This window comes from Neodiprion pinetum, chromosome 2 (assembly GCF_021155775.2).
Source record: "Neodiprion pinetum isolate iyNeoPine1 chromosome 2, iyNeoPine1.2, whole genome shotgun sequence".
In the NCBI taxonomy this organism is placed as follows: domain Eukaryota; kingdom Metazoa; phylum Arthropoda; class Insecta; order Hymenoptera; family Diprionidae; genus Neodiprion; species Neodiprion pinetum.
This window is the reverse complement of record NC_060233.1, coordinates 12,626,963-12,640,133: the sequence shown is the minus strand read 5'-3', so window position 1 is coordinate 12,640,133 and position 13,171 is coordinate 12,626,963. Positions and strand designations below refer to the sequence as shown.

Sequence of the window (13,171 nt, the reverse complement as noted above, 5' to 3'; positions counted from 1 at the left end):
CCTCTGAATTGACATTGAGCCGAACGTCTTTGCGTGTACTCCTACTCAACGCCATCTTTAAGATGACATCTCAAACACTTATGAGTCAGGCATCTGTCTTACTGACCGAGTCGCGCAGGACGGATTACCTCATTTCGAACGAGCAATCAATTCATTGGTGTTACTCAATAATGTTACTGACAGATTGAAACGCAAACAGACCGAAAGATTACGTACTTGTCAGAATTCCTCTGTAAAGGAGAGCCAATTTAAATATTTTTAATCGATCAATCATTCCGTTGAGCCACCCATTCAGTTATGGTTGTGTTTATAGTTCATAGGCAAGCTCTTAAAAGCGTCGTGAAGCGCAAACACACTCAAAACAACACTCAAAACACTTGAAAGTATCGACATTCGAACCGATTAATTTTACGGGTTTAAGTGAGTAATTCACTGTTTATGCTACAAACAACAGTTCTTTTTGGGGTTTTGAACAGTTATAACGACTGATTCATTTCAAATTTCGAGCTGGCACTCTTCGAGTACTCAGAAGTTCGGTTTAAGCCCGAGCAGGCAGCGCAGTGCTCGCTTAACATCACAAATTCAGTGAATATGCCGTATGATTTTAATCGTACTTCTTACGTCAATGGTAATCCATGCTTCATTTTTATGGAAGATAACCAACCAATGAAGAGAGTGGTGTGGGAGAATTACGACTTCAAGATGAATGAATTCTATACCGAAGGTTGGTTATTTTGCTTCCAAGACCAGTGACAGATCCGTTCTTACAAACTGGAAACAAATTAGGTGAATTTGTTGATGATGTTGATAGATCCAAATTTATCAATAGGTGCGAGACGTGATCAGGCTCTACGAAGTTGTATTTCTAAACAAACCAGATAACCTTAAGTAACCTTGGAAAATTTTAGTAACCTGTGACGACAGTGGAGGGCATTTTGACGTAACACAATACTGGCAGTGCCTGACGGCGCATGAGCAGCCTTGCGCATTTTTCTCTCGTTTCCACTATCTGTGGAGTATTCAAAGCTAGCCCCACACGGCCCACTCTTCCAACTCACAAGCTCAAGTTCACCAGCTGCTCCGACCAACATCATTTGCTGTTTGTGCAAAAATCACCTCATTATAATTTAACCGACAATGTCGCAGAAAACAAAGTTACTCGCGACTTCGTTCAATTGTTTAAAAATCAGCAACCATGCTTACGCGACTTCGCTCAAAAACATGTAAGTTTATCTAAATTATTTCTAATTCTCGTAATACATAGTTGGAATACTACATTTGACCTTGACACATGATAACGATGTTCCGGTGGGGAAATAAATCGATCGTTATATTCGTTGATTAGATTGTCTACTTGCCGATCTACAGTTCATATTTTATATTAATGAAAAAAATTTCTACTCCCTTCATTCTTCTTCTCTCTTTTCCTCTTCCTCATTTTGTTACTAGTGTAAAAAAATTAATAGATTTTAGCCGCAAAAGTTGAAATATTACTTCATCTACTATGAATAGATGAGACATTACTAATCCCGATTTTTGCCATTGAAAAAATCTACAATTTTTCACCCGGATTATGTGTCCGAACGAAATTATGTAACTGCAACATTTTTATTCAGCCGTAAATACAGGCAACATAAATTGGGAAATATATTATATTATTACAAATATTTTCCAGCTAGTGAACTAATTTAGAAAGTTTTAATTTTCATACCTCCAACAATAACACAATATTGGATCAGAATTACAGTTTAGAAATTTTTTTACGCTCAACTCATTCCAAACCATTTCACTAGTGCACAATTAATTCTTTGTACAAGTTTGCAGAATTTGGCAGATATAATTTTCATGACACTGGGACTTGGCTATAATTTAGATTTAAATTTCGAAAAGTAACTGATAAATGTAGAACAAAACACCAAAAAAAAGAAATTTCCTCTTTAGTTTAAGTAGCCAGCATGAATTTCATATGTATCATCCTTACCTCTGATTCTTTTCCAATATGGATTACATAACAATATGGATCCCAGATCAAATCCATTGTAAATCTTCTGTTGGCTGAATCTGAACATGCAGCTTAGTCATAGATTAGATTGAATATGATAGAATATTATTTTTTGATAAGAGATAGATAGACAGATAGATAGAGGGCTTATTTACCTTGGCAGGAGTCCCCGCAGTAGTAAAGTTCGTAAAAATTGAATTCAAAAATAATTATAGTAATAATGAATTAATGAAAAATTTAACATATACTAGATGACGAATAAACTACCTAAAGTGAAATAAAGTAATATAGAATGAAGAGAGAGAGCGATAATTTGAAGCGAGTGTGATGTAGATTACTATGTTTACGGTCAAAGGTTGAGATAAAAATTTTACCGCATGAAGACATTGTATAGAGCTTTCAATACTACAAAAGTCATAGGTTTTCTAGTTATAGATTTAGACAACAGGTATTTGAATGTGTCTGTAAGCTGATTTTAATCTAGTTTATTGTTTCTGCACACAGTGCGTGGTGGGACAAAGTTGAGATGGGGCCCCCTGACGCCATTCTTGGTGTAACGGAGGCTTACAAGAGGGACAGTAACCCTAAGAAGATCAACTTGGGAGTCGGCGCTTACCGTGATGATAATGGAAAGCCATACGTACTGCCCAGCGTCCAAAAGGTGCGTCCGAATGATGGTTTAAAACTTTTCTGTTCGATTTTGTACACTTTCTTACATAACAGAAGTTTTCATCTCTGACAGGCGGAGCAAATTATAGGATCGAGTGGGCTCGATAAGGAGTATTCGCCGATTGGAGGAAACCCTGAATTCTGCAAACATAGCATCAACCTTGCACTTGGCGAGAATAGCGATATAGTAAAAAATGGCTTGGTGAGCATAGAAAGTAGAAAATAAGTTTTCACAGTCAGAGGATTTATTTTTCAGGAATTGTTTTTGATAGAATAAATTGAAAAACAAAACCCTGGTGAACCGAATTCCGTTCTCTATTCTCAAATCTAGTTTTATGTAACTGTTTTTGGTTAATGATCATTAGTATACATCTAACGCTTGCATTATTTTTCAGAATTCGACCGTTCAAGGAATTTCTGGCACTGGGTCTCTTCGTATCGGTGCAGCATATTTGGGAAATTTTTTCCCTGGCCATAAGGATATTTATTTACCAGCGCCAACGTGGGGCAATCACATACCACTGTTCAAACATTCTGGTTTGAATGTCAAGACCTATCGATACTATGAGCCAAAAACTTGCGGGTTTGATTTCCAGGGTGCCATAGAAGATATATCTGTAAGTTGAATAAAAAATTTATGCAGATACTGGGATCTGTGGCGCGGGCCTGGTTAGCAGATAATGGTGTCGCGCCTGGTAATCAAACGATCGTTTTGGATCGGTTTTACAGGAATATTGGGGAACAGAAAATACAATGCAATTTATTTTCCATGCGGACGTTTATAAGTTAATCTACGGTAAAATCAAGGATAAAAACGACTTTTATAATTACATACAAAGACCCAGTTGTTGTCGTTACTGCAAGATGCTGCCTTCTGAATTAAAGAATCCCAATCTATATCATCATTCGATATTTAAGAGGATGATAAAGTCAGCCCTTACCAACTGCGTTGAATGTCACGTATTTTGACTATTATCAGACCTTACGCATCACTGATGTGAAAATACCGCAGTCAGTGCAATTCTACATACAATGCCGAATATAACGAACTAAAAAAGTTTGGTTTTATGCAACTGTAAGGGTAACAAATGTATTCCTATAATTGAATTACCACTTACTGCAGAAATACATTTCCTAGGGGCATTTGCACAGGAATCCAAAAAGCTTTTAGGCAGTTTCGTTCGGCATTGCATGTAAAATTGCACCAACTGTGAAATTTTTGCATCAGTGTTGCATAGGCTAGGATAATAGTCACAAAATAAGTAACATTTTACTCATTCGGTAAAGATTGACTATAACATCCTCTTAATACTACCAACTGTTGGGAGTGGATAAAGATTGCGTTTCTGAATAAAGTTTAAAATATTAGTTTGTGTATCAGGGGCGGAAAGAAGGTGATTAGCAGTATGATGCGAAGGTGGTGGTCAGACGAGTGAAATCACCTTCCGTCCGTGATGCACACGATTTTACTTGTCCTAGTTCCTTCAGAAATTGCCGTTCGACGCGTTTGAATCGGGCTGACGAAATTGGCGAATTTGCACCTACTCCACATTAGTGAAATGCAGTTTTCCGAGGGGGGGGGTCATACAGAAAATAATAATCACTTTTGTATGCAACCGTTTCTTTACAGAAAATTCCGGAGAAATCGATAATCCTGTTCCACGCGTGTGCTCATAATCCAACCGGTGTTGACCCTAACCCTGAACAATGGGCTGAGATTTCGCAAGTCGTTCAGAAAAAAAATCTTTTCCCGTATTTCGACATGGCTTATCAAGGTTTTGCTTCCGGTAAGAATACAGCAAAATATTCCTACCCATACACAGTGCTCTGTATCTTTTAGTGTATTTAAGTACAAAATTTGTGCAACGTGTTAATTCTATTTGGATTTCTAGGTGATGTTGACAGAGACGCTCATTCCTTGAGGCTGTTCATCAAGGATGGACACAACCTTTGTATATCTCAATCGTATGCCAAGAATATGGGATTGTATGGTGGGCATCTTGTTAAATTTTCACAGTCTCACGGGAATTTCACAATGCAGATTTTAGCATTTCCTGCTTACATTTTCAGGCGAACGTGTGGGTGCATTTTCGTTGATTACGTCGAGCAAAGATGAAGCCGCGCGCACGATGTCGCAAATTAAGATTTTAATCAGACCGATGTACTCGAATCCGCCAATACATGGTGCTCGCATCGCTACTACGATTTTGGGCGACCCAAGTCTAAAAAAACAGTGGCTTGTCGAATTGAAGGGCATGGCCGACCGAATTATTTCAGTGCGTACGCAGCTCCGTGATAATCTTAAAAAAGAAGGTTCTACGCGTGACTGGTCGCATATCACAAATCAAATTGGAATGTTCTGTTTCACGGGACTCACGCCACCTCAGGTTATTATTAATTTTCATCGAGGTCGACTCCTGATATTATGAGAGATAAACAAATTGACAAATTAATAACAATGTATTTATTTCCCAGGTTGAAAATCTTACCAAGAATTTCAGTATCTACCTGACGAAGGATGGCAGAATATCCATGGCTGGTGTTACCTCCAAGAATGTGGAATATCTTGCACATGGCATCCACGAAGTTACAAAGTGAAGCGTAACGTGCGCTTTGTAACTTGCTGCTGATGTTTGAGAAGAGATTAAAAATTTAGAGAATTTAACTTTTTTTTTCTTTTACCATCAATTCCTCGTAGATCAAGGTGAACATGATAAAGATTCCAATTCATCACACTTACTCTACGATGATGATGTGCATTTTATGATGAAAATAAAGCATTTATATCCATTTCGAACGAATTTCAAAATATCAACTGCAGGCAGTTTGGTGAAGACTAAAAGTAATTTCTATATTCGATCGTGTAACACATACATGCAATGTGTAGAATAAAGTTGTCATATTTTAATTGCTTTTTCTTCAAAATCTTTCAGTTATCAATTTCAATCCCATCAATAGTTCACTCTATATTTTTCACACAACTGCCATACGGACAGCAATGTCCTTGGACAACAAACAGTTTTGAAACGAGACCTCATCCCGGAAGCCAAGTTATATTCAGTAATATCTTGCTTTGCCTTACCTCGAACGATAAAAAAAAGATCCGTCGGTAAGCCCGTTTTCGCCGAATGGTATCCAGTACCGTTCAGCGGTAGCGTAGGGCTTATTATTTGAGTACTTTGATTATCCTACTCGGGGCATAAAACAGACCGACTCTTGCAGTGAGTAAAATTCCACGTTACAGCATCACTTTCATGTAATATAGTATTTTATATCTGCTATACTTGCAGAAGAATTTTTACTGCAAAGTAAAATGTGTACAATATAAAAATGACTCGGTGGGTAAGCTCGTTCAAATTATTGATAGGGTAGAATCAGTATCTGTTCGTCGTGTGATACATATATCATGTAGGTATATATATAGGCCATAGCCTGCGAAATAAGCAAACTTATTATAGTGGGTTATGAAACTAGTCGTTGTCCGCATTCCAATAAAAGCATCCGACTACCGGGACTGTTTAACATTAGGTTTTATGTTTGGCTGCTGGTACACCTACCTTCATTGGAAATAGCATTGCGGAAACGAGTAAATCCGGTCAAGCTGAGTCAGGGTAAAAATACTTCTGTGCAAATTTCTGTCGGTAACTCTCGACAAAACTCTGAAAAGTATGTCGGAAAAAATCTGTGAAATGGGAAGAAATTCTTTGTGAATGACCGAGTTACTGTAACTTAAAACTGTACGACTTTAATCAAGAAATTTATAGAAACAATGAAGAATAACTCGTCTAATTTCACAGAAATGTAGTAGAACTTTATAGTGACAAGTCAGAAAACTTTATTCAGCGAAAGCTGCGTTAATATTTTGAATTTTTAATAATCGACAGGTGAGGCGAAGAATAAGGAACTGTAGTTTCTCTGAATTGCTTACTTGATTTACGTTAAATCTCATCGGAGTTTTATTCCGTTGAAAATAGTCTTATAATCAGCACGTACAGGTATTTAACTTTTTCTTGAATTAGTCTTTTCGCTACGTTAAATCAATATTTGTTCAGAAATGTAAATTACATAGATCGAATATTCATCGAGAGTTTTTTTTTATCGTCAAATAAACTGTCAGTTGAACAGGAAATCATGAGAAAATGTTATTAATTGAACCCTTTAAAGTGGAACCTGCCCCAGTAGTGGTCGAATCATAAACTTTGTTTACATTCAGGCTTTCATCCGTCACTTTCTAAGATGAGTAAATCGGCTGTTAATTTCACTACTTTTAGTAATTTGTTATATCGAATGAGTGACTGCTAACGCAGAATTCATGGTAAAAAAATATTCCTTGAAAGTTGAGAATCTTCCTCTACATTAATACTGTTCATTATAACAGTCTCAGTAGTAAAATTATCGTCAGAACGTCTTTAAGATAGCGAATTTGGGCGAAATTGATTTTGTGAACAAATGACGAACGTCTGTGCGCTTGATTGGATAAAAACATTTTCTGGGACTCGCGTAGCGGACGGTTATAACAAAGAGACGCTGTCGTTCTGGAGGCGAGCTTTGATGATAATAAATATAAAGGGTGGAAGCACGTATTCGAACGCATGGTTCGTGCCTTGCGGCAGCATTGGCGGTGCCTCCAGATCAGCCACACGGCACGATTTCGTCTAATTGAAGTAACCACAAGGCACAGAGCACCGCGGTGCCATGGAAGAGACGGTAACAGTCAGCGAGCGACCGGACGATCTTCCGTAGCAATTCCTTCAAATGACTGCCTCTGGTTCTTCTTGGGCGCAACTAACCACTCCCTTTGTCCTAACCCTTCGCCTCGGCGTTTCTGCGATCCGCACGTGCCGTCCGACGCGATTTTATGAAAAAAATAGTGAAGGAACGATTCCTCATTCTTGTTCATGTCTAATGATAACTCAATTGTACATTCCTATCACTTTAATGCGATATTCTTGATGAAAATTCAATGCTACAACGCCTACAATACTTAAAAGAGTTCTCTTATGCAGTTTTCAGTGATCTACAGATCGTTTTGGACCGTTAATGAAATCAGTAGTGATCGCTTGACACTGGTATTTAATAGTAACAGATTATTTTTGTGGTAAAGTATCGAAATCAACCTAATTTAATTCTTGCGATCGATAAGAAATTGAGTGAAAAAGAAGGTTAGCTGTGATTCATCGAAATTAAAATTTATCGACAACAAACTCGTAATGTGTAGCCCAATGACAGACATATTAGGCAATAGTATATTCTGTAACAAGTGCAGAAAAGTCGATGCTGTCATCATACGAGTCAAATATAGCCTATTCGACGTGTCATACACGATGTCATTTGCAACATCTGCGTGGAAAGTTTAACTTCGAAGCACCATTGAAGGCGTGTAAAGTTGAGGTGATGTAACTTATACTCAACGACACAATGCGTAAAATTGAGTTATTTGAAACTGCACATGCGCAAATTAAATCCTTAGTGTGAAAAAAATATATCATATCAGTTATGTCCATGTGCGGACATCGCTTTTCAATACTGTTCAGAAATCGGGGAACTTTACGCACACCCCGCAAAGCTTCGAAAGTCAAAGCACAATTGAAATGCTTTTTTTCACATTTTCGTTTGCGCATGTGCACTTTCGAATAACTCAATTCTACGCACTGCGTCGTTGAGCTTAAATTACGTAATATCAACTTCGCGGGCTCTCAGTGGCACGTTCAATTCTTCTCGAATTAATCTTTCCCCGTAGGTGTTGTAAAAAAATGTCGTTCTTCTTAGGTGCGGATAGGCGATATCTGACTCGTGTGACGGCAGCATTCGCCTTCGGTTCCTGCCGAACGCCGCGCTTGTTCAGATATCGCCTATTTTTAGCACGTATCACACAATATACTATTTCGTCTCCAGGAAATACTTTTGTGATTATATTCAAGCTGATATGTCCAAAATTTTATTTGATAGTAATCACATATTCGGGTGAATACATTGACTAAAAAACTTGAGCGCATCTACGTTGTGTATATGTACTCTATGCTCTTCGTTATTAGACATCACCATCTTGGCTGTTGTATCTTTGGCAGTAAATAAAGCATTAAATGTAGTTATAACACAGAATAGCGAGATTTCACTTGTGTCTAAAATCAGGACGTTCAGTTGTAATTTTCTTTCGGAGGATATCGTATATCGGGTTATATAACAATGTAGAAATAGGTAGCAGAGATCACTCGGCGAGGTGAAGAATCTGAATCGGTGATTTGAGTCGCGGCGAGATATTTGGGCGATTATATGATTGAGATTAACCTTCCTCTGCGACGTATAGACGCACGGATAAGTACATTCGATGGTTCGTGAATCTGTGTAGAGTTCGCTCAGAAGCACCCCGCCGCGAGTTGTATAGGCGCGAAGCATCCTGTTGCACAAAACCACGGCGCATAGGTTCGAGCAACAATAAGAAAGGTTGCATTATAAAGCAACCCATGCCCACCTGGAGACATCTAGACGGGGGGTCGGCCGATCCGTTGACACAACTCATTTTTACGCGGTGTCCCACGCACGATGGGCGGCCGGCCACTCTAGCTGGTCACACCAGCCTCGAGTGTTTATACAACCGGACTGACTGAGTAATGGTGTGAGATCTGTGGCATGTCATAGGGGGCGCTGTATCGCTCTGTACCATCTGAGTCGCCCGCGGTGCGACTCCTCACTAAACTCAAGAGGGGGGAAACCCTCCGAAGGACATCTTCTGGCCCACACATTGCCTTAGCATTCTATTAGGATGCTTCAACGGTTTATTTCACGTATATAATGCATCTATTTATGGCGCGTCCTGCGCCTTCTTCTCGTTATCCCATGACGCCTGCACTCAAAATGCTGTCGGGCGAGTTTCTTCTGTCAAGACGATTTCGGATTTGCCTGTTTTACCAACAAAATCAGCATATCGTATTTTACCCTTTTGACTCCTAAGTAACGAAGGATCTTCAAAGTTTGAAAACTATGTCATACTGCTTCGTGGTTATCAAAAAGAGTTGGAAGATTGTCTTTGTGAGGTACTAGCAGGCTGCTATTTTCGTAAATTCCTCGAACTTTTCTTTGATGACTAAAAGCGCGGGATCATAAACCGGCCGAGTTTTAGAAATCTAGGACGACTTTTGCTGAATTGTGTCGTTCAACTTGTGGGTTCGATATTCTACTAACGGACGAATTCGTACTCTAACCTTACAGATGCATTAGTCTCATCTGATTATAGTTACATAACACCACCTTGCACGAAAAATGAACCTCTGACATACAATGCATCAACTCAAATGAAACAATCAAACCGATGCAAAAATGGAAACGTACATATAATCGTACAATAATTGTACATGCATTTAATAGCTCTATGGATGGGGCTCTGATGAATGGTCAACGGGGAGAAACTTTAGGGGTTACGGAGTCCCCCCGGAAGCCATAACAATTCAATTAATTCGGTGAGTGGGTATATACCAGCGTTTGTATATTATTGCTTCCGCGACGTAAATACGGTCGCATTTAAACCAATCGTGTTGTTGCTCTTTGCTGAACGACCAGCAGCTTCTCTTATCGTTTAATTACTGTTAATCAACATCGTCTGGGTATTTATAAAGCGAGTTGCAGCTTTTGAAATCAAGTTACTAGATGAGACGAAGGCTCTCTGGGTCCTGCGCAAGAAACTCGAAAGGACCGCTTCAAACATACATTTTGTAGTTTAAATAACATTATCCACAAAGTTACCGCTTTAAACTTGCACACGTAGAATAACGACAACTGTACTTTCCAAATTTATCGTTGCAGTATTTTTTGTATTTAGACGAGTTCAAGAAAATTGAAGACTTGCTGTATTACTTGTCACTCATCATTCAGAATGTTTCCTTTCCGTGAAATGATGAGTGGTGTTAAAATCGGAGTATTTGAGACGTAAGCGTTCCTGAAATCTCCAGATTCACGTCACCGCGACAAGCCCACAGACAGAGGGAGACAGAATATATCCTTCAATGATGTTTAGGCGGCGAGATAACTCGCCGGGGGAGAGACAGACGGGCAGGCAAGCAGGCAGTCAGGCAGGCAGGCAGGCAGGCAGGCAGGCAGGCTGGCTGGCGGATGGACAGATACACTCGTCTACGTGGTTGTAAAGCCTTAACTGGTGGGATGGGTGTGCTGCAGTTCTTGGTACCGCCGACACTGTCGCCAGTTTGATAAGCGAAGTAGGCAGTAGGTAGCTGGCTAGCTGTAAGTGGCACGTGTCCTGTATCTCCTTGTTCATAGAGCTCAGTGGCTCCTCTTTTGAACTTGGCCTCATAAGTGCGGTCGGTTAGATAAATAGGAGACGTCAACCAGTAGCGAGTCTGCCATCTTCTTCACGATAGCTTCACGGGCACACTTTTCATTCCCGGCTTTCTCAAGAGCAAGGATTACCTCAAGCATTTTGTTACATGCACTGAACGATACTCCCACGGCGATTATGAGTCAGAACTTGCCAGTCAAGTGTAGTTCTTCCAACGAAAAGCTTCGCTCTCAGAACAGATCGCAAACTCTGATAAATGTTCGGAATTCACTAGAGGTCATTGTTTTCAGGTCTAGAGAATCAACTCCGACAAACTTCGGGTATTCGTATGGATATGTGTGTACGATCAAGGTTCTGTTCGGTGATATTCCAAAAATGAATCGCCGGAATTCGACGGCCTTTGTTTCAAATGTTGCAGTTCCTTTTAACACGGAACCGATTAGATTTTGACCAAAATCAACGCAGTTATCCCCAAGTTATTTACAAAATTAAAATAAAGTTCTAGGACTGGTCCGTTCGGGCTATCCAATTTATCTTCCTTAGTTTCTTTGCTGTTCTACTTCCAGATCGAATTTGAAACATCCTTCGTTGCTTAAAGTCATAAAATTTTATAGTAGTTGTGAATTTCAAGAAACCTCGCAATATGTTCGAGAGTCATATTTCACGTTCACCGATTACAGAGATCATGGTAATACTAGTCTTAGGTATGATGCTTAAGAAATCTACAGATAACAAGCGTTAGCGTAGGAACAAACTCATGCACAGTGGCAACGTGGGTGGCTGGATTTCGGCTGCTGATCAAATTCTAGTTACTAATGCCATTGTGGGAAGTTGTTCGTCGGTGGTTCGAAGGTGATCGATCACACGTACTCACGCGGCCATTTAGGAGAACACGAACACGAATGCGCGCAATGCGGTATCTTCATCCATTGAGACTGTACAGACGAGTTTTGTTTGGTGTGGGTGTCCACAAGCGGTCGAGGGACGAACGATGCACAATACTGAATACAGTGGTAGGTACCTGCGCCGTCAGAAAATGCCAGATCGGCTAACGATGATCTGACAGATCGACATCAGCCTCGCTACGTCCAGCTTGCAGGCACTGAATTCTCAACCCTGATGGGCAACCGAGTGCGCGACAAGTAATGACGTGATTGGGATACTTTCAGATTCGACAAACTCATTCGACAACCCGGGAATTGAATTTTGTCTGCTCACCGTGGTCAGGTAGATTTCATCGACAAATGAAACAAATGATTTTTTTTGCGTCTCGAATTCGTAAACAAACTTAAGTGTCGTGTGGTAAACGCAATCACATTGGATTCGATTCTGCATTCTCGTTTCATCGCAAATTTTGTCCGATAGTAAATTTTCTGCAAAATAAAGTTTCTAGTTTAATTTTAAACGATGGAAAAAAAAAACTTTGATTACTTCCAACACATTCTCGCTTCAGATTGACCGAAGGGTCTTGAAAAAAATGTTTAGTTGTAACGAGTAATTTTTTTCCTTTCATTGTGAGTGTATAGGATCAAACCATTTGTGTAGAACGTATTGCTATTGGCCTCACTGCAGTTACCTTGTCGAGTGCAGAGTGCTTCTGAAGAGGATATTTACACACGTTGGAATTTATGCTAATAAGCTTCTTTGCGTGGAAATTCTCTCTCGAGAAGCCTTCATGTTCCGACTGAGTTTTCAAGAATTCTTCCGGTACGGTGGATTGTCTTCTTTCTTGCGTATTTACCGCCCCTAAAACTTTTAATGCATGACAGAGACAAATAAAATTGCATTGGAGTGTTTAATAGTGGTTCCTTGCATGTTCTGACATTCGAGAGCATATTGGACGTTACGAGAGAACTCCGAAGCGTCGGTTACATTATCGCTGGTACTTATTCTCCATACAACATTTTGGAATTGCTCATTTTAATCCAAATTGTGCGGTCGCGCAGCGAAGAGGCCACATGTTGTGGTGATCCCCGGTCGTCATTACCAGCCCTTGGCATGGCGTCATATGGCGCCCCCGAAACGCACCGGCTAGTAGCTTGTCCTTATTCCTTTCACTGCAGCGTTACGACACTGTCACTACACCCTGTACAAGCCTATAGGTTATACCCACATAAAGCCCTTCTGATAAACCCGTCTCTCAGCCCCTCGCGTGGTCTCATCAACCTGATAACCCTCTCGAAGCGCGTGTCGCCCACTCACAGTGATTG

At 39.9% G+C, this 13,171-nt stretch overlaps 1 protein-coding gene and 1 long non-coding RNA gene across 2 annotated transcripts in view; one reads left to right on the top strand and one right to left on the bottom strand.

Moving 5' to 3' along the window:
• Positions 1-13,171, bottom strand: part of LOC124211646 (uncharacterized) — a 63,533-nt gene that overhangs the window by 16,006 nt on the left and 34,356 nt on the right. The gene's annotated exons all lie outside the window — the stretch shown is intronic.
• Got2 (glutamate oxaloacetate transaminase 2) lies at positions 930-5,579 on the top strand. The gene is made up of 8 exons (XM_046610933.2): positions 930-1,223; positions 2,507-2,663; positions 2,745-2,873; positions 3,067-3,288; positions 4,302-4,458; positions 4,564-4,662; positions 4,742-5,058; positions 5,147-5,579. The coding sequence occupies exons 1-8, from the start codon at positions 1,138-1,140 to the stop codon at positions 5,267-5,269; spliced, it is 1,290 nt and encodes a 429-aa protein (XP_046466889.1). The 5' UTR covers positions 930-1,137; the 3' UTR covers positions 5,270-5,579.